Source organism: Ochotona princeps, chromosome 10, assembly GCF_030435755.1.
Source record: "Ochotona princeps isolate mOchPri1 chromosome 10, mOchPri1.hap1, whole genome shotgun sequence".
In the NCBI taxonomy this organism is placed as follows: Eukaryota; Metazoa; Chordata; class Mammalia; order Lagomorpha; family Ochotonidae; genus Ochotona; species Ochotona princeps.
Genome location: NC_080841.1, coordinates 33,058,380 through 33,080,801, shown reverse-complemented (window position 1 = coordinate 33,080,801; position 22,422 = coordinate 33,058,380). Strand labels below are relative to the sequence as shown.

Genomic DNA, 22,422 nt, shown 5'->3' with positions numbered 1-22,422 from the left:
TCCAGGTCTCCCATGCAGGTGCAGGGTCCCAAGGCTTTGGACCATCCTTCACCACTTTCCCAGGCCACAAGCAAGGAACTGGATAGGAAGCAAAGCCGCCAGGATCAGAACCAGAGCCCAAATGGGATCCTGGCTTGTGCAAGGCAAGGACTTTAGCTGCTAGGGTATAGTGCTGGACCCTAGTAGTATCATTCTTAAACTGAGCATGAGGAACCCTGGCCCAAGTCTCCTGTTTCAGAAGGCCTTACTGTAGCCCTCACCATGTGCCCCCAAGGGATAAGGTATCTACTGTCACAGAGAGATACTCACCTGAAATCACAGCCTCCTTTCTAGAAAACCTCCCTGGTACCCAGAATCCTACAGTCTGTTGCCCAAGCAGGCCTCCAGCTGCTCCAAGGCTTCTCCCAGGCCCATCTCCTGGATGCACATCTCATGTGTACCCACCCTTAAGTCAGAGAAGTGGCCACCATCTGGAGGATGAGAATGAACATGTGACGTGGGAATGCGTGTGCATGAGACCGGGGATGAGTTGGGAAGAGATGTTAAGCAGCCCTCCGTGGCCACCATGTTACAGCACATACTCTGACAGATTCAAGACTGCTACGTTCCCACCTGCTGTGGGAGCCTGCTAGGAGGGTTTAGCCAGTGTGGTAGTGTGCCTTCTGGCTTGTGAGTGTTCAAAACGTTGCATTTGGGCCTCCAGATGTACTTAGATCCTGAGTCCTGCAAATGTCAGGATGGATCTTTACTTGGGAAAACTGCTTTTTTGAACCTAATGTTTCTATGCCTCCAAAGTAGGATATACAGGGATACTTCAGAAAGTTCAGGAGCAGGCATTGAGCATAGTGGTTAAGATACCTACATCCCATATCAGAACACCTGTGCTCTTTAATTGGAGCCCATTCACTGTAATGTTATTGTTGATAGGCAAGATCTTAATCCTCCCATTTTGATACTTGCTCCTTTTCTTCTCCTGCTTTTAGTTTTCATTTTTGGCTAAGTGATTTTTTCAGGTGGTATGCTTACTTAATACTTTTGATAAGTGTGTTATGGATTCTTGCTTTGTGGCTAGCATGAGGCTTACAAGTGACTTCTTTGGATCATAACAAACTGTCTTGAAATAACAACTGAACGTTGATTATAAAGATAGGAAAAGAAGGGCCCGGAGCGATAGCAAAATGGTTAAGGTCCTCTCCTTGCATGCCCGGGATCCCATATGGGCGCCGGTTCTAATCCCGGCAGCCCCACTTCCCATCCAGCTCCCTGCTTGTGGCCTGGGAAAGCAGTCAAGGACAGCCCAAAGCCTTGGGACCTGCACTCATGTGGAAGACCCAGAAGAGGATCCTGGCTCCTGACTTCGGATCAGCACAGCACCGGCTGTTGCGGCTGCTTGGGGAGTGAATCATCAGACAAAAGATCTTCCTCTCCGTCTCTCCTCCTCTCTGTATATCTGCCTTTCCAATAAAAATAAATAAATCTTTAAAAAAAGAAGATAAGAAAAGAAGCATAAATGAAAACAAAAGAAAGCCTGATAAAGAACTCACATTTTGTACTCCATTGTTCTCCACATTTTGAATTTTTAATTGTTTCTAAAGGTTTATTTATTTGAAAGTGAAGATTAACAGAGAGAGGGGAATATACAAAAAAAGAAATAGAACTCTTCCATCTAATTGTTCAATTCTTGAATGTCCGCAATGGCGGAGACTAGGCTAGTCTGAAGCCAGGAGCCCAGAATTCCATCCAGGTCTTCTGTGTGGGTGGCAGGGGCTCAAGTACTTGGGCCATCTTCTGGCTTTCCCAGTCATATTAACAGATACCTGGACTAGAAGTGAAGCAGCTCAGACTTGAACTAGATTTTAGTACAGAATCTAACACTTCAAGTGACAGCTTAACACACTGTGCCACAAGGCCTGCCCATACAGTTTAAATTTGTTTTGTTTTGTTTGTTTGTTTTATTTTTGTTTGGGTTTTTTTTTTTTTTTTTTTAATTTTATGGTACAATTCCATAGGCTCTGGGATTTCTCATACTCCCTCCCCAAACTTCCTCTCCCCCAACTGATTTTTATATTATTGCAATAGTATAGCCCTTCATTAAGCAGTCATAAATCCATCATTCTGCTATTTAAGTGTATCCTGGCATAGTAGGTACAGAAAATGGCAGACAATCCAGCGTCTTGTTGTCAAGACATGTCCAACACTTTCATTGGGAGTTGACCTTTGATTTGGAAGTAGAGATGCATACTGCATTGTATCTTCACGTCTGAATATGATAGTCTCTTTTACACAGTTACTATACATTCACTTAAATGAAAAGCCATAAAACAAAAATCAGCAAGAATAAAGTTTAAAAAATTTACAACATCATGGAATTAAATAACATGCTACTGAATGAAATTTCTGACTGCTTTCAATATGCCCTGTGTCTTAGGGGACCCTCTTCGTGCCGCATGGGGTAAGCCTCCACCTGTAGTGCCAGGATCCCATGTGAGCACTGGTTGAGTCCCAACTGCTCTACTTCCCATCTATTCCCTGCTAATGGCTCTAACAGGACAGCAAAAGATGGCTCAAGTACTTAGGCCCCTGGCACCCAAATAAGAAGCCTGGATGAAACTCCTGCGTCGTGGCTTCAACCTTCCCCAACCTTCACATTGCTTCACTTTGGGAGTGAATCAGCAGGTGAAAGAGCTCCTTCTCTTTGTAGCTACCATTCAAATAAATAAAAGATATAACAATTAATGTACACTGTTTACAGTATTAGACCATTTTGGGTTTGTGTCTGTGGTTTCTCTTTCCAGTGAATTTTCCTCCTTCTGATGTTTTCTTCTACTTACTATCATCTCCTTTGGTCAGGTTCAAGAACTCCCCTTAACATTTCTTGTGACACAGGTCTGATCAATTCTCCCAGCTTTTGTTTGTCTAGAAATGTATTTTTCAGGCCTGGCACCATGGGCTAGCAGCTAAAGTCCTCACCTTGAATGTGCCAGGATCCCATATGGGCGCCCATTCTAGTCCCGGCAGCCCTGCTTCGCATCCACCTCCCTGCTTGTGGCCTGGGAAATCAGTCGAGGATGGCTCAAAGCCTTGGGACCCTGCACCCACGTGGGAGACTCAGAGGAGCTCTTGGCCCCTGGCTTCAGATTGGCACAGCACAGCCGTTGCGGTCACTTGGGGAATGAATCATCAGACAGAAGATATTTCTCTGTCTCTCCTCATCTCTATATATATGACTTTGCAATAAAAATAAGTAAATCTTAAAAAAAAGAAAGAAATGTATTTATCTTTCCCTCATATCTGAAAGATAGCTTTGCTGATACAGTATTCTTGGCTGGCAGATTTTTTTTTTCAGTCTTTAAAAAAATCTGCCACTCCCTCCTGGCCCATGAGGTTCCTGCTGAGAAGGCTGTTGTTAGGTGAGTTGGAATACCTTTCTGCATTGTTTACTTCTTTGAGAATCCTCTCTTTGACTTTGGCAATCTTGACTGTAATGTCTTGGAGCAGACTTGGTTTAGTTGACCTTTGACCTTAGACGGTTGTGTCTAGCTCTAAGTTTAGGAGGTTTACTGTTGTTATCTCTTTGAATGTATTTTCTACCCTTTCAAAGTTGCTAAGGTCCCACTTGAGTCCCAATAACTAGAATGTTCACTCTTTACATGCTATCTCATTTTTTCTAGGCCATCTTCATTCCTCTTGATTTTCTAGTATATTTCCAAACAGGCTGTCTTCAAGCCCACTGGTTCTTTCTTCTGTTTGGTCTGTTGTGTTGTTGAAGGTTTCTGTTACGTTATTACTTTCACTTTGTGTAGCTTTCAGCCGAATAATTTCCACTGGATTTTGCTTGCTTCTATCTAATGAATCTCTCTGGTAGAATATTAAATCATTTCTCTGTATTTTGAAATTCGTTGTCTCCTTAAAATGACTATTTTGAAGTCTTCATCCAGCCATTTGGAAATTTCAACTCCTAGATCATCTCCAAGATGACTCCAAGATGACCTCATCTTGCTCTTTAGGTGAGGCCATGGAAGTTTTTGATGGTTGTGGTATAAAAATTGTCTGCGCATTAAAGGAAAAGTTATAGCAATATGACTTTGTTTGTGGCTATCATGCTAGAAATTCTAAGCATTCTGCATAACTTCACTGAGCCTGTTGGTACATCTGCTAAATATATATACAAGTATAGAGATATAGCAGCAGATAGTACCCTGTGTCAGAGTTTATTCCAGGACCACTATTAATGTTTTTACTGATTCAGTCTGATGATACTCCCCATAGATACTGGCAGAGTATCTGAAAGTGGGTAGTCTGTCCCTACAACCATCTGCTGGGCCTATAGTAGGCTTATACTCCATGTCCAGTGTCCATGAATGCCATATTACTGGGTCACAACTGAAGCCCTTAGCCCCCCAAGACCAGTGCTGCCTAGGAGTAGGGCTGAAGGTCACCCTGCTATGATCTTTCTTCTGTAAGGTAGATTCACTGCTCAGTGCAACATGTCAGCCCCTGGTGACATTGGCTGGGGTATAAAAGTGCTCAAGCAGAACCACAGAACTCTACTGAGCACTGACACAGTTCCAGTTGTGTTTTTAGGACCTGCTCACTGCTGGATCTTACCAGCCTGGCATTGAGTCCTAAAACAATCCTTTGATTCTTTGCTGGCTGCCCAAGGTGGCTTGAGGGGTGATAGAAGCAACCCTTCAGCAACTCAGTGGGTCACAGCAGAGCATCACATTTATCAGACCTGGTACAATCTTGGGGGTGTGTAACAGGCCCCCAAGAGGTGGCAGTAATATGCATAAAGACAAGTCTCACCAGGGTTCAGGTCTCACGATCCAGAGACAGATCCAGAAATCTGTCCACAGGCTTGTTGCCTCAAGATGGAAACAGCATCTACCAAGTCTTGGGCTTAACCAGCCCAAGCCTGAAGCCCAAAACAGCCCCAAGTGCAAGTCTCTGTTGGATGCTGAGCAAGTCTCAAGGCTCATTTGTGAGCTCTGCCCATGGTAGCTCATGGCCTTTGGCTTTTATGAAGTGCTGGATCTTGGTGCAGTAGCTCTGAACTCAAAAATACAGGCCTAAACTCCCTCTTGTGGCTCCACAGAGTGGTTTTCCTTTCTACTGGTGATTGGGGTGGCAGAAACTGCGTGGCTATAGAGGTGGTAAGCATTTGCTCCACTGGTACACTGATACAAGCCTTGGAGAATTAGCTGGGGCATCAGCTTGACTGAGGTGTTTCCATGCAGTATCCCTTGGAGCTGGTGGAGGGGTTGACACAAGCCACGCTCCCCTTCTTGTTTCCTTCAATCAGCTTTTCTTGTGATTATAAGAAGAGGCACCATTCTCTCACATGTCTTCTGTAGCTCTTGTGAAGGTGCCTTTGGCACCTCTGTTAACGCAATGTGTTAAGACACCACCTCCATCACTAGCATCCTAAATGAGCATTGGTTTGAGTCTGGGAAACCAGTGGCCTAAGAAATATGACCAAGTCCTTGAGTCCCTGCCACCCGCATGGAAGACCTGAATGGGACTACAGGCTCCTGGCTTTATCCTGACCCAGCCCCAGCCAGTGCAACCATTTGAGAGATAGAATAAATCTCTCTCTCTCTCTCTCTCTCTCTCTCTCTCTCTCTCTCTCTCTCTCACTCTGCTTTTCAAATAAATACAATAAGTCTTTTTAAAAAGAAAGAAAAAAGTGATTTGTTTGTGTGTGTGTAACTGTTCACCTTAGCCTCTGTGCATGAAAGATAAAATCACAATACCAATCATAAAAAAAAATTTACTCATTCTTAGCTGAGCCTATCCAATAGGAGAACAGATACTAGTAAAAAAAATGTTTTGGTCATTATTCTCACAAAAGTTCTGGAGTTAGCAGGCCAACATTTTTGTTTATCATAAAGAAACTGAAGTTAGCATAGGTCTGTGCTCAGTGTACCTCCTGGACATCCTAGGGAGTGGAGAAGGAAGATGCAAACCATTGTTTCCTTCAGACCCCAAACTCCAAAATGTCAGATTTTTGCAGTCTTCCTTCAATGCCAAGGCTAAATGTGACTTATAGAATAACGGACTAAATCTGAGAATACAAACCAACAACACACTCCCAAATGTATTTTGTTTGGCTCATGATGCTAGCTTGAGTACATTTGTTTAGCTGTTATCTTTGAATTTATTGCAAACATTAAGAAATGAAAAGATTTCCCATGCAATAGTCTCTTGAAAAAAAATCAGACAATTCATTTGTTCAGTAAATATTGACTGAGCATCTTCTTTTTACCAGACATTACCCTATTGAAGGCTCTAAGAATACATCTATGACAAACCAAATCAAGGAAGACTCTGTAATTGTTAGTTCTTGTTCTAGAAGGAAACAGTGTGCCAGATGCTTTTGGTTGGGTTAGACACACAAGATGGTGAAGAAAAGTAATGTCACAAAGAGCCATTCACTGATCAAAACCTTTGGAGAGGTGACAATTGAGCTGAGATCACAGACACCTGTGGGTGCCAAATGTGGCACTATTCCACAGGTAAAACGTCCTGGCCAAAGAAAATGGCCAATGCTGAGTTCTTGAGGTTGGAACTGATATGGCCACACACATGGTAACCAGGTTACTAAACAGCACATCCTGTTAAGCAAGGAATTCATGACATCTGTAGCTGCTTGAGCTTGCTGACCCCTGGAGTGCAGTTCCACCAGTATCTAGACACCTTCCTGAATACATCAGAACTGTCTCCAAGTTGCTTCAAGCACCAGCTGTATAGTCAATGCACTGTGGCCACAATATGGAAAACGACATCATAATTTCCTTAAAGAATAGCCAACCCCACAGAACTTTGCTCCTAGAAGTTCTGTAGCCAAGTGGAGTTCACATTACCACTCACCTTGTAAGAACTGTGATTCTCATACCCCTATAGATGCAGGGTTCAGAATCTGAACTTTGTGAAAGCTGCATTTGAACAAGCTCTTTAAAATTTTTTTAATTACTTATTTTTGTTTGAAAGGCAGAAGGAGAGACAGAAAGAAGTCTTCCATCCACTGGCTCAATCCCCAAATGGCTGCAGTAGTTGGAGCTGAGCTAATCCAAAGCCAGGAGTTTCTTCTAGGTCACTCATGTGGGGCAGGGGTCCAAGACATGAGGTATCTTCTGCGTTCCCAGTCCATAAGCAGAGACCTGGTGGGGAGTTCCATGTGGGATGCTGGCACTACAAGACAAGTATGAGGATTAGTTGGTAATGCACAGATTTTCTCTACAGATGGGACTGACTAGCTTCTGAAATTTTATATATATATATATATTTTAAATAAATAAGCCATATATATGTGTATATATATATAGCATGTAAATTCACATTTCTCTCATCAAATTTTATGATATATCCTAATACATTTGGCTACCTATAAGCTTTGCAAATCTCTGCCAGAGTCTTTATGGTTTGCCATAACTGCTTCTTCCCTAAAAGTTGTTTCAGTAAGTCTTATAAGAGCTCAGCTAAAGCTTTTCTTTAAAAAATGTCAGCTGCTTACACTACATTTGTTCTCAGGAAGCTCCTCCAATACTGCCCTAAAATACTCAGAGAACATTTTGCAGGGAACACCGAATCATTTCTTGTTTTAATTTCTAATATTCAACTAATCCATGACTTCATACTTTCAACAGAAGTTCTTTGGTTATAGCAAGTTGCCTTTAATTTCATTATTGTTTAAACCACAGTTGAAATGCACTTGCCCAAAACTATAAGAGTCCAACATCTCCACAGAATTTTTGCTCTTCAGTTTGTTTGCTTTCCACAATTGACTCTCAGGCAAAGACTTTGCTATATAATTAACTAAGAATGTTTACTTTACATATTTCATGGGGCAATAATTCTAAAGAAGGAAACCTGACTATTCAGAGTGATATGCTTCAGTTTAGAAGAACGAAGGCTACCCCATGATACCATGAATGTAGAAATGATGAGCATGCTTAAGGACAGAAAGCTTCATGTTGGTTTTAATGAGGGATCCTGTGCCAGTTTTATGGATGCATATCTAAAATAGAATTATATCTGATATTCTGTATGTGCAAAGAACTGCAAAAGATTCGTGTAAATGGAATTAAAAGATAGGTTTGTTTTGGTGCAGAAAATCAGGAAATCCATACATAAAAACATCTTCAATAAGTTTATGGGACTGTGTATTATGGAAAACTGCATGAATTTCAACAATTTTTTGTACCAAAATAAAATTACCTTTATTTTTAAAAAGCGATTTTTAAAAATGCATTTATTTGTTTTTTTTTATTCATTGATTACATTGTATTATGTGATACAGTTTCATAGGTACTGGGATTCTCCCCACCCTCCCCCCATGGTGGATTATCCCACCTTGTTGCATAACCGCAGTTCAAGTGTAGTTAAGATTCCCTCTTTAAAATGCATTTATTTGAAAAGCAGAGAGAGCTCCCTTCTTTTGGTTCACTCCCACCAGCTGCCCAGAATAGCCCTGGCTAATGCTGAAGCCGAGGGCCAACAACTCAGTGCAGGCTCCCAGGCTCTACACTGGCAGGGAATGGGAGTTAGGAGCAGAGCCAGTATGGAGCCCAGATAGTCCACTATGGAATGCGGGAGCCTCGAGCATTAGTGCAAACACCCAAGCTATAACCTTATCTTCTAATTCCATAACCCTGAACTTTTTAAATACAGTCATTAGAAAATTACAGTGGAGGCTGTAGCTTAAGGTAATGTAGAGGAGGAAATCCATGAAAATAAGTGTCCTGGTTTCTCAAGAAACTCAAGCATATGTGGTGATCTAGAAGGATGACAAGGAGCAGGAGCAAGAGGAAGAGCATCTGGCTGTGGATCTGAAAGTGCATTCCTCTTATTAAGGTTGTTGTTTTAAACAACCTCAGAACCACCAGAGCTCAGGCAAGGAGAGGTGATTGGCCCGAGATATCAGCTGAGAGTCAAGATTGTCTATTCCTGTTGTTGGAGTCCATGCCTTTATCAGCCCAGGTGGCCTCACTTCTTGTCATAAATGTTCCAGATGTTTCAGTGAAAATTCAGATGCAGGAATAAAAGTGGATGTGTTTTTCACAGTGTGAGTAACCGCTTTTTCACAAACAAGGCTTTTTTTTTTAGAGGAATTTTCTGAGTATAGAATGTCTTCCCAAGTCCCAGCTCTTATTTTATTGGAAAGGCAGATGTACAGAGAGGAGAGACAGAGAGGAAGATCTTCTGTCCGATGGTTCACTCCCCAAGTGACCGCAACGGCTGGTGCTGCGCCAATCCAAAGCCAGGAGCCAGGAACTTCTTTCTAAGTCTACCATGCGGGTGCAGGGACCTAATGCTTTGGGCCGTCCTCAACTGCTTTCCCAGGCCACAAGCAGGAAGCTGAATGGAAAGTGGAGCTGCCAGGATTAGAACCAGAGCCCATATGGGATCCCGGGTATGCAAGGAGAAGACCTTAACCATTTTGCTAGTTATTTCCTTCCAAGTCCCAGCTAGTTATTTCCTTCCAAGTCCCAGCTCTTAGATGTAGCAAATCTCACTGCAGCCTCTTCAAAGGAAAATAAATCAACTAGAATCCATCAGCTGCAAGAAGTGCTTAAATCATAAGGTCATTTATTGCTTGTATGAAAAGAAACAGGTGGCTCCTGGGGGTTCTATGCTGTCATCTGTGTGGTTCCCTTCCTAAAAGTAGCAGAGCCAGAGTCAATGAATAGGACTATCTCCTGACATAGAAGTCGCCTTGAGGCGTTTATCTACCCTGTATCTTGAAGTCTAGCATGGTAACGTATCTTGGTTTTTAAGCAGTGATGTGTGTTGACTGATATATAAGATGTTACTTTCTGTGTATAATCGTGAGGGTCTTCACTTGGAATTTTCTGTCAAAATCTGTGGTACCCATACTATCAGGTCATTCTAGTTATTTCCAGATGCTGAGCTGAGGCTTTGTGGCTGCTGGATAGGGTCTTCCAGGTCAAATGATCACGCCAGATTCAAAAAACAAGATAGATCTAAACTCCTGAGGTTGTATTCAAAATTAGTCATTTTGTTACAGGGCCTTTTCTACATTTTAGAATTCTTTTCACTTTTGAGAGCCATTTTTAAATTTTCTGAACTCTCTAATCTTTATATTTTGCTCATAAAAGTCAACATCATTATTGCTTAGAAACCAAGCACAAAAACTTCACCCTTGGTGGCTGCTGGGAGACCCCACCAGAACTTACAGACGAACAGAAGATATATCTCTTCCTGCCTATCAGTTGTTGTATGTGATAATCACTGAAATTAAATGGTAGCTTCTAAATTAAGAACTTTATCAACACTTGCCAGTTGAATATATAACTAAGTCACTCTCAAAAGATTAGGAAGATGTCTCAACAAATTATTTATTCTTGAAGGTATTTGAATCACCTTGTTGTTGAAGGCTTACATCTAGAGAATAGTTCAGACAAAATCTTGAATGTGGGTTCAGAACATTCCAATGGCTGGCTTTGTTCTGTCCCTCTCACTGCCTGTTTGCACACTCTCAGTTTTCCTAATGTGAGCTCTTTGATTCGCAGTAGCAGGCTGTCCCAGCTGGGAAGTTGGTGGAATCGTTAGGGTTGGTGGTGATGAGGAGCTAAGCTGATAACAGGACTACTAACAGTAGGCCATGAGAAAGAAGGAAAAGAGAAACGTGTGGGAGGGTGGATAGAGCAATTTCGCTTAAGGACAGATGATTCTACATTCCTCAGTAGGCTGTAACGGACCATAGCCTAAGTTATCAAGAAAAATAAAAATTGAATTTACTTTAAGTCAAAAGTGAGGGAGTCTTTTTAGCTTTTTTATGGAACCACCTTTACAAATTGTATCAGACTCCAGACCATGTTTAGGAGGCATCCAGGGCTTGCTGTGAGTGGTGTTTCTCTTATCTTCATGCCATTGAAACTTCCCTTTTATCTGTTTCATGTACTAGCTCCTACTTAAGATTCCATTAAAGACAGGCAGGAGTTTGGCCTAACCATTAAAACACTGCTTAGGACTCTTGCAAATCCTATCAGTCAGAGTTAACCCTGGTTCCACTCTTGATTCTAATCTCCATTCTAATGCAGACTCAGGGAGACAGCAGGTGATGGCTCAAGTAGCTGGGTCCCTGCCACTCCCACGGGAGACAGGATTGAGTTTTCTGGATCCTGAATTTGGTCTGGCCTAACTCTAACTGTTGCAAGTATTTGGAGGCGTGAAATAACATATGGGAAATGGGAAACATCTGTATCTCTCCTCCCCCCTCCACGCCTTCTCTCTCTCTCTAATGTCTAATGCTTTAAAACCCATTTTAAAACTGACAATGCAAAAGTTTCTATAATGCACAATTTCATTGTTGCTGCTACCAGAGAGGTCCCTGTCATACACGTGTGATTTCAGTAATAGACATTGGCCACATGCCTTGCTTAGAACAAAGAGGTGTGTATCATCACTCAGCCAACTCCTAAGATAGCCGTTGAGCAGCCAGGTTGGTGCAGCTACAGCTGTGATGCTTTGCAGGAAGAAGCTCAGCCAACTAACTAAGGCCAGTGAAGCAGGGCTTGGGGAAGCCAAGGCCTGCCTGCCTTCACCAGAGGAGCCCACCTGGAGCTCTGCATGTCCTAGACCCTGAGACCAACAGTGAACCCCACCAAGGAAGCGATAGGGAGAGGCTGGGAAGACAGGAAGGGCACAAAGAGAAGCCCAGAAGGAAGCAGTGAAGGAAGCCCAGAAGGAAGCCCAGTGTGAGGAAGCAGCATTGCAGTGAGATGATGGGAGTACAGAGGAGAGAAGGTCAACCATTGGACAGGTGTGCTGCAGCAGAAGTCATCCGGGTTGTAGGTAGGTGGGGCAACTGAACAACAAGCCAGAGGCCTTGCAGCTGGAGCTTCCTCTGCATCTGTGTGGCAGAAGCTACCCTGACATCCGAGCAGTGCCCAAGGCTACTGCACACAGCAAGGGTACACTTGTCAAAAACCCCTGTGGGTCACTCCAACAGTCCAGAACCTTAGTAACAGCTTGAGGTGCGTTTACCATGATGTGTGATCACACTAAAGGATCCCAGCCTAGAGCCCCAGCCATAAGCACAGTCTGCCTCGTGAGTGTCTGCCACTCAGGTGGGGAAGCTGTCTTCAATCCACAGCAGCTTCAGGATTCCTGGAATGAAAAACATATGTTGCTAGTACACAATTCATTAATCCTTATAATCCCTGTCGTTTATTTCTTCCCACAAAGCATGGAAAGCTTAGAAATGCTTTTGCCAGGAATAACATGACTGTTGAATACCAAAACTATCACACTTGAGTCATTGGGTTTGTATGCTTTTTACAGAAAATGCTTCAAAGCAAGAGTTGCATCCCAAAGCTAGCATGCTTCTGTGGGGGGTACATTCCCACCGGCTGCAGCATTTCACAGAAGGCCACCTGGTGATGCTCCATGGATTGTGCTTCTAGCTATCACTCAGCCAGAAGTACTTTGAGTTCGTACTCTATGGATCTTCACAGATGCTGAGAAGAAGACAAAAGGAATATGACAACATGCTCACATTCACCATAGTATGCAGTCTAGTAAAGGAGATCAGAACTAGAATAACAGGTTAGCACCTTAAGGCAGGCATGTTTTGCGGAAAGTGATGATGCCATAGTGCTTGCCCCCTGGGAGCTCCGAGACCTAGAAGAGGCATACATACTAGAAGGTGTTGTTTGAGTCTAGAGAGGTGGTAGGTTTTTAAAAGAGAAATGCTACATACACTTGACACCAAAATGGTGACAGGTAAAGTCACACATGGGTAAATATGTGATGTGAGGATCGGCCTGGCAAACACTGAGGAGGGAGGAGTACAGAGGGACACATGTTAGGAAAGGTGCCAACCTTGTGCCTTTGTGGACAGGTCACCAGTGGCCTTCCAGTTTAGGTGGCATTCGAAGCCCTTTACAGAAGGGCACTAAACTCCTTTCCAGCCTCAACCCTATTGCTCCCTCTTGTTCCTTCTGAGCTCACAGATCTTATCCTCTGGGTCCTGTTTAGGCCAACCTTGTATCCGTTTCATTTGAACAGAAGTGACTCAAGAATCTAATCTGGGGGAAACTGCAAACCAAAGAATGCACAGCCTCTTCCTGGCTGACGCACCGTCCTGACAGCATTGCTATTGTGGGAGTGCGTGTGGGAGTGGACGTGGTATGCTAGTCATGATCTGAATGGGAGGAGACCACACAGGGGATAAAAATCATGGCAAACAATCCATTCTTGTCCACCAATCTAGAAACTCTTTTTCCTAATGTGTCTTCTGATTCCTCCTAAACCTGTAGAACAAAGCCCACTGTTGGCTGCTAAGCACTCTTCATTGATGTGCTTCAGGAAATGAATCTGAATAGTGTATCCCTGATCTCATACCCATTTTAAAAACCTTTCCCTTGTCGGTTGCCCCAACTTGCAACAAAACAGTGCTGTCTTCTAGCGTGTTGCATGGGGAGGCCAAGGAGTGCAAAGCGCTTGCCGTTGCCTGCTTCTCCCTCCTTTGTGTAGCTGCAGCTGGAGCAGGGGAGGAGGGGCCCCTTGTGTCTCCCACTCTACCTTGGGCACCTTCCCACCTACTGCATTTGAATGTTGCCATGGCAACCAGTGAGCCCTATGAGCAGCCTGAGTATTTTTTTTTTTTCTTCTTTTTTTCTTTTTCCTTCAGGGACAAGAAAAAGAAATCCACAAATGGCAGCTCAGTAATATATGTAACTAGGAAGGGTAAGCATTCAGAGACCTGGGGAATCACATGGTTGGTTTGTGCTTGGTCCACATAAGCTTTGAGTGCCACCCATGGCTGATGAATGATAGCAGGAGCCAGGTGAGCTGTGCAGCAGTCCGTATGCACAGCTGAACTCTATTCCAGTGTGTGTATGTACTCAAGCTCCCAGCCAGCAGAACCCAGTTCTTCCTTGCTGTTCATCCACAGCTGCCATCATCGTGGGCCTCAGAGCAAGGTCCTTTGCAGATGAGCAAGACAAGTCCCATCAAAGGCATCTGTTTTTGAATGAGAGCAGCTCAGCGGCTGTGGGCAGGTTGACTTCCATTGGTGGATCTGCTCCTAGAAACAGCAACGTAATTGGATGCCTGAAAGGTGCATAGGATACACATTATAGTGCAGCAGAAGGAGGCACTGGTTTTGGGGTTGGAAAGGCTTAGGTTCCATTGCTGCTCAGCCCTCTACCACCAAGAGGCCAATCTTCAATGCCCTCATCCCAAAAGGAAGAAATAAGCCTTTCCCTGTATGGCTGTTTTGAAAGTTTCAGTTAAGTGCATATGCTGTGATATGTTCATGTTCATGTTCCCTGCTAGCAGACATCACAACTGAGAGTACAGCAGAAATTTGACTTATCTGGTGATTCCTAGCATCAGAACCTACTGGAAGCTTTTTAAAATCCCCCACTTAAACCAGGTTTACTAGATCAGAATTTGCAAAGATGGGATCAAGAAGTCCGTATATTTTAAACCGCGTCCCGAAGAACTTGTGATGTCACTGGTCTGTGAGTCAGGATAAGAGATTTACTTAGTTGCTGGAGAATAAGGAGTATAAACAGCACTGGATTGAACCACTCCCATTAAAGTGGCTGAAAAATAACTTAGTTAAGAAGACAAAGACAAAACAAAAGTTTTCATCTTTTCCCTGATATGAAATTAATTTTAAAAACCATAAAACAAAAAAACTAAAGCTATGAACAATCCCTGGCTGGCCCTTTGACTCTTTGGACTATCAAGTGGATTATAAACATGACATTTAAGATTACTTAAAGAAGGCCCTGCAGTAGCCTAATGACTAAAGTCCTTGCCTTGCATGTGCCAGGATCCAATATGGGCACTGGTTAATGTCCTGGCAGCCCCATTTCCCATCCAGCTCCCTGCTTGTGGACTGGGAAAGCAGTTGAGAACAGCCCAAAGCCTTGGAACCCTGTACCCGAGTGAGAGAACTGGAAGAGGCTCCGGGCTCCTGGCTTCGGATCAGCTCAGCTCCAGGTGTTGCAACCACTCGGGAAGTGAATCAGTGGACAGAAGTGAATCAGTGGACAGAAGATCTCTGTCTCTCCTCTCTGTATATCTGACTTTGCAATAAAAATAAAATAAATCTTAAAAAAAAAAAAGATGACTTAAAGAACATGCTTAAGTATTTTGTGGGAGTTTCACAAACATGTGGCTGACATCCTTCTCTGACTCTCACAGGAACGTGGCTGAAGAGTGGTCTGGGCCTCGTACATCAGGAGGGCAGCCAGCTGACGTGGACGTACATAGCCCCGCAGCTGGGCTACTGGGTGGCAGCCATGTCTCCTCCCATCCCAGGTAACATGGAGCCAACCCATATGATCCCAGGGGTTGTTGTCTTAGAGAGCATGGGCTAAGTATGCTTTTGATTCATCAGAGACAACATGTCTTACTCAAAAATGTTTAAAAGTCTAAAAACCAGATAATCAGGAAAATTATTTTATGGCAATTGGAGGAGTTCAGATTGGAGCTCTCCCATCTAGGATCGGAATATAACAAAGAAAAAATAGTCTCATCTCAAGCCCCCGTTTTGCTCAGACAGCTGCTACAAGGAATTCTTATTCAAAAGCCCACGGAGGCGGCCAGGAACCTCCTCCCTAATTCCAGAAACAGCTGTGGCCTGGTGTGAGCGAACGTGGAAAGGAGGAAACTCAACAGAGGCACTTGCACCGAGTCCACAGCAGGGGCTTCATACAGCAAAAATGTGGCTTGCCATTTCCAAAAGCCTTAAAACCATACCAGTTGCTTTGTGTCCAAAATAATAGTATCTATGTGGTATCTATGAATTAGTGCATACATTTCAAAACTGACTAAAACTTACTTTAAATAAAACTATACCCCACAAGTATTCAGAATTATTATTTCCAAAGCAGTTATCTCAGGAGAATGATTTCCGGTGATGGCTTCGGCTGACCAAGATGCCTTTAGAATTTCTTCTTCATCAGCAAGTCTCTTCATCGGTGGAAAATCTTTATGCTCAGAGGGAGCTTCTGATTTTCTTTTCACATTTAAAAGTCATGTACATCCAAGTTTGGGACATAACATAGGAAACTGAGCTAAATCAAAATGTGCTATGATTAAAAGGTATCTCATAAATTAACCATGAATGCAGCTCCAAAATAAAAGTTAAAACTATCTCAGCAGTGGAATTATCACTGGAATTAACACTCAGACTCCCAAAGTAACTGCTTTGATGGAGGCCATTCCTGGCAGGGTGTGGAAAAATCTGTCACATTGACATTATAATCGCATCCTGAGAAAATTTACACTTCACATCTGTGTTTTAAGCGTAACCTCGTCCCTTGATGGTATTGTTCTGGTCGTGTTATAAGCATGAGCCAAAAACGGAAATGTTCCATTCTCAACATCTGAAATATCTGTGACTAAGAGGAGAGAGAGAAGGAAGGAAAAGGAAATTCTTCAAGGATCAGATTAGAGGCCACAAAGCTCATGCACAAAAGCGAACTTTTATTTTAGATCCATCTCAAACAACTGTGGCCATCCACTTTGCCATCATACCACAGATTACTATAAGCTTCTGTAAACAAGGAAGGTGGGACTGGCAGACACAATCCCCTAGGAGCTTCCTAGAAGGAAAAGACTCACACAGGCAAACACGGCACACAGCCCCAGTGGTATTTAATGTGGAGATGAGCCACACATCGGTAACCTCCCAGCCGTTATTGTATTAACACAGTCACAGTGATGCAGTGCTCTTATGAACCCAGAAGCAGTGGGAAAAATAATAGGGATTTTGCGCTTTAATGCTTTTAACATAAAAGGGAGGTATAGCTATGAGTTTTATAAAAAGTTCTGTTTGCAGAGATTAAAATATTAACATTCTTGAGTACTTAAAGGACCAAGCTTTAGTTTTTTGGAAATGGTCGTTTTGTTGTAACCCTGGTTTCTTGGTGACTCCTGACAAGATTTTGACTTTGTCTCATTTCTCTGAACAACCAGGGTGTTACACAGTCATTAGTTTTCAGTGTTTGTAAACATTAACCCTTCCTCATACCACTGAAGGTAACTGTATGTAGACAAGAAAAGAGCTCCCTTTTGGACTTAGTTGATGTCCATATTAAACCTGCAAGTAAATGCTGTTAATTTTTCTCTGACTCTTAAATTAAGGGATCTAATTCTTTAAAATCATTTTTAATAAAATCTGTATCTTAAAACATCCAAAAATAAACAAATGGATATTTGTTCATCAAAATTATACTACTCTGCAATAATACTGTGAAACCACAGTTCATTGCATCCCACATAACTGCTACACTGCTAGGCTCCGCAGGCACCAACAGCTGCCCAGTTGTGATTTAGGAAGGTTTTAGTTATTGCTGATCTGTCTGTATTAATCTGTCTGATTTAAGGAAGATCTGTACTACCATTGAACATAAAGTTTATGAATTAAATACTTCTGGTGGTGGTTATAATGTAAATGAAAAAATATATTAAGTCGTAGTGACATGATCTGTAAATTCTGAGGCTATGTAAGATTGGCCATACTAGAAAAACATTTTATGTTAAAAAATGGAGTACGTTTTAGTCAGTTTTGACAACCATTACTAAGTTGTTAGCTTCTTAAAGTAATACATTCATGCTATACACTTAAATTGACTTATTTAGGCAAAGGGCTCTCAGTTATTATTGACACCCATGAAAAGTGAGAATAAAATCTTGTTTTTTTTAACTGCCGTCTAAAATTCCCAGATAGTCCATCTCTGAATATATGAGTCTCTTGTTTATATCATCATGTATTCATTTGCTTTTCTTCAGAATATCATGCATATAGAACACTGACCATATTACTGAGTAAGGCTTACCCCTCAACTCGAGGAGGTCCCCTTGACACAATAGCATTTTGTATTTGGTATTAAACTGCTACTGGCCGATGAAGCTTCCCTAACAGTTGTATTGCTCATGGGATGAAATGGTGGAGCCAGAAGTACTTCATCCTAAGGGTGTTTCATCTGTCCATTGCTCTATGCCTCAGCGGGGAAAAGTAAGAAAAAAAGTGACATTCTCAACTGATTACCCCTCTTTTATTGAAAGGTATTCAAACATCTAAAATGCCATTTTCTGACCTTCTAGGTCCCGTTGTAACACAGGACATTACCACGTATCACACGGTGTTTCTTTTGGCCATTTTAGGAGGAATGGCTTTCATACTTTTGGTTTTGCTGTGTCTCCTTTTATATTATTGCAGGTAAAGTGTTACCATTTTGGCAATGTCTTTTTTTTATTATTTAGAATTTCTTGTACAATTGATATTTAGAAGCATTGATATGGAGGTCTTCTTATCTTTTTCTAAATCAAGGTACTTTTTTGCTCTTGTAATGATATCCATGAACTCATATATGTTATCTAAGTTGAAAAATGAACAGAATGGCTATTGCAAGGTTGGTACTGTAGAGAACATTGGCAGGGGAGCTATCAAAAAAATTTGGCAGTTGTGATTCAAGGCATTCAGTATTTTCGTGAACACTGGCTAAAAGCGATGATACTTTCCAGGCCATGGCAGAAAATCTCTCGCTTGGATGCCAAGCCTGCTGAATTTGCCAGAACGTTCATTGTCACCTCTCGGGTGACTCCTTTTGAATGAGTAAATTGGCTATGCTTACGAAAACCCCTGGATTACACTGCTCTAGGTTAAGACAAGGGTACGGGAGCAGGGTGAGACGTTTTCGGGCTGCTAGACTAGTTGCGTTGCTCTTACCTTGGGATCTGAAACTTTTCCACCATGAGAATCTTTGTCATCTCTGGGCTTGCATTGTTGTTTTGGTCACAGGAGGAAGTGCCTGAAACCTCGTCAGCACCACAGAAAACTTCAGCTTCCTGCGGCCCTTGAGAGTTCCAAAAGAGATCAGTCCACGTCCATGTCACACATCAACTTGCTGTTCTCTCGGCGGGCATCAGAATTCCCTGGGCCGTTGTCCGTCACCAGCCATGGCCGCCCAGAGGCCCCGGGCACCAAGGAGCTGAGGAGTGGGGTCCATCTGGACATGATGTCTCCCAGTGGTGAAGGGGACCTGCACACACCCATGCTGAAACTTTCCTACAGCACCTCACAGGAGTTCAGCTCCCGGGAGGAGCTGCTCTCTCACAAGGAAGAGGAGAAAAGCCAGATCTCCTTGGATAACCTGACGCCCAGCGGGACCCTGGGGAAGGACTACCAGAAGTCGGTGGAGATCTTCCCCTTGAAGGCCAGGAAGTCTGCAGAAAGAGAGGGCTACGAGTCCCCCAGCCAGGAGGACTACCGAGGTAGTTACAAGGCCATGCTGTCACAGCCCTTGTTTGAGAAGCAGGAGCGGGATGGTCCTTCGATGGCAGGAAGCAAGCTGGCCATGCAGGAGCACATGTACCCGGCGCCAGCATCTCCTGAGAAAGAGCAGCTGCTGGACCGCAGAGCTAACGAGTGCATGATGTCACGCTCGGTGGACCACCTGGAGAGGCCCACATCCTTCCCACGGCCTGGCCAGTTGATCTGCTGTAGTTCTGTGGACCAGGTCAATGACAGCGTTTACAGAAAAGTGTTGCCTGCCTTGGTCATCCCTGCCCATTATATGAAACTCCCCGGGGACCATTCCTATGTCAGCCAGCCTCTGGCGGTTCCAGCCGACCAGCAGCTGGAGATCGAGAGACTCCAGGCTCAGCTCGCCAACCCGCACGCTGGCGTCTTCCCCCATCCAGCCTCTCAGATACAGGGCCAACCCTTGTCTTCCCAGGCCATCTCACAGCAGCACCTGCAGGAGGCAGGCACCCGAGAGTGGAGCCCTCAGAACGCGCCCATGTCCGAGTCTCTGTCCATCCCGGCATCCTTGAACGATGCGGCTCTGGCTCAGATGAACAGTGAGGTGCAGCTGCTGACAGAGAAGGCGTTGCTGGAGCTGGGCGGTGGGAAGCCGCTCCCACACCCGCGGGCGTGGTTCGTCTCCCTAGATGGAAGGTCCAATGCTCACGTTAGACACTCTTACATTGATCTCCAAAGAGCTGGAAGGAACGGAAGTAACGACGCCAGTTTAGACTCAGGCGTGGATATGAACGAACCAAAATCTGCCCGTAAGGGAAGGGGAGACCCTTTGTCCCTCCCGCAGAACCACCCGCCCGTCCAGGAGCATCAGCAGAAAGAGCCCCGCGCCCAAGACGGCACCGCTTACACGCAGCTCGTGTACTTGGACGACATGGACCAGAGCGGCAGCGAGGGAGGCACCACCGTGTGCACCCCTGAGGACAGCGCGTTGAGGTGCTTGTTGGAAGGGCCCAGCAGGAGGAGTGGAGGCCAGCTGCCCAGCCTGCAGGAAGAGACGACCAAACGAACTGCAGACGCACCCCCAGAGCCACCAGCCAGCCCCCAGCCGAGAAGGCCTGCTGCCGACGAAGAGGATGAGGACGACGAGGACGATGACCAAGGAGAAGACAAGAAAAGCCCCTGGCAAAAGCGAGAGGAGAGGCCCCTGATGGCATTTAACATTAAATGAGCTGCCGCAGAACCACCCAGCTGTGGAATAGCAAATTTTGCCAAATATCCTTTGTGGTGGAAGCGCACACCTGCGTGTGGAGGCCGTGGAGCAGCAGCGGCTGCAGGAGGTGGACGCTCCCTGCGTTCCTGTTGGCCTTGCGGACGTGAGAAAGCGATCAAAGCCGCCCACCACTCCAGAATACAGGATAACCTCGAGGGACACCTCACCTCCAAGGAGGTGGCTGGAAAAACGTCCCGATTTCCGGGCCGGACACGACGGGTCCACCACCGGGACGCTGAAAAACCCACGCATGGTGTCGCTAATGCTCTACCAATCACCTCATTTCTCCCTCAGATTCTGGGAACAGATGAGACTCTTTGCATTGCTCAAGTCGGTTTTATCACGATGATGCTACTGTGAAGCTGTTATTGAGAAATTAGGTTACCACTTAGTGTCTCCGAGGAAAGCTATGCATCGCTGCTTTGTTGTCTTACTTTTGCTTAGGTTTGGCTTTGGTTAGGTTTTGTATGGGGGTTTGCGTTTATCTTTGTGATACAGTTTGGTTGTAAGGGTTTGATTCCTTCGCTTGAACCCGTTCAGCTTCTCAGCGGTTCTGTTTCGGTGTCTCCCCTCAGGAGCCCCTGAGTGTCATCTCTGGACACCCAGGCTTTGTTAGTGAAATCCTACCGAAATCTGTATCAGCTCAGAGTCCTTCAATTCTGGTCCCATTAACTCCAAGTGCCTTTTTTACAGTGACAACAGACAGTCCCTCACTTTTTGTTTGTTTGGGGTCTTTTCTCTCTACCTTCTGGATTGAACTGCCTAGATTTTATAAAGTGATCAAAGGAACCCCTTTGCTTTCAACTGCATGCTGCCAAGTGCCATTTGTGCTCAGCATTCCCATTTCCATGCAGTGTGCTGTCTAGTTACCGTGTGTCCTGTGGGTTCTATTAGCTGAAATAGACGAGAGGACAGTTAGAGATGCCCTTCCTGACGCCAGCCCTCGGCCACCTGCCACCACAACAGGCTCTCTGGCTGTTTGTATATACGGTTACGTATTAGCTCCAGAATCCCATGGGCTGACCTTGCTCACCAACCCCGAGAGTAGAGGCTGAGCAGGTGGACTGAATGTGACTGTTAGGAAGATTCGTATGTACTACCCAAAAGTGCCAGAATGACTCTTCTGTGCATTCTCCTTAAAGAGCTGCTTGGTTATCCAAAAATGAAAATTCACAATAAACTCTGGAGACAGAGGGGAAAAAAACAGTATTTTGGTGGTCATTTTTCATTCATTCTGAGCCATTACCATGAAGACTTTGGTGTGCATTGCTTGGTGATCTGAAACATGCTTGCTGGATATGTGAAAACTACCTAACAGACTCCCTAGGAATTCCCGCTGTGGTGGAAGGCCTTAAAACCCACTTTGCCTTTACTACCCTCCATGACACATGGTAACATTTTGTTGTGTTTCAGGTGAGGAGAGATGGTGAGGAGAGATGTCCCAACTTTACAAGAAACTGATATTTTATGCTCAGTATTGCTCCATCCTGGACTAGCTGCAAAAGATTGCATTAAAGTGACCAGAATCTTGCCAGATGCCTAACACAGGTACCATTCATCAAAGCAATGACTGAAGATAACAGAAAGTAGAACAGGTTGGCTGAACTAAATTAAGTCAGTCATGTTTATACAGTCAACAACTTTGTTATAAAAATCCATGTTTACAAATTCTATGCAGACAGAAAACTAATCCAGCTGACTTTTTATTATTGGAGTTCTCCGGGTGAAGTTTAGTATTTGTCTTTTCAGGAGCAGATGATTTCAGAAGTTCTCAAGGGTGGGACTAAATGTTGGGGAACCTGTGGGTTTAATAGGTGAGGTCACTTCACTGGGGGAATGAATAGTCTCAGTTGTGCTATAGGTGAAACCTTGAAGACTAGGCAAAGGCTACAGAGAGAAG

The 22,422-nt window shown here is 44.0% G+C and overlaps 1 protein-coding gene across 3 annotated transcripts in view; it reads left to right on the top strand.

The window, feature by feature from the left end:
• Window positions 1-21,850, top strand: part of FAM171A1 (family with sequence similarity 171 member A1) — a 130,010-nt gene extending 108,160 nt beyond the window's left edge. The window contains exons 5-7 of one of the 3 annotated variants that reach the window (XM_058669281.1): window positions 15,184-15,300; window positions 18,094-18,208; window positions 18,791-21,850. In XM_058669281.1, the coding sequence (XP_058525264.1) occupies window positions 15,184-15,300; window positions 18,094-18,208; window positions 18,791-20,480 (1,922 nt within the window). In that variant the 3' untranslated portion in view covers window positions 20,481-21,850. The remainder of the gene's footprint in view (window positions 1-15,183; window positions 15,301-18,093; window positions 18,209-18,790) is intronic. The other 2 variants (XM_004578589.2, XM_058669282.1) reach the window with 2 other exon arrangements.
• Window positions 21,851-22,422: the final 572 nt, after the last annotated feature.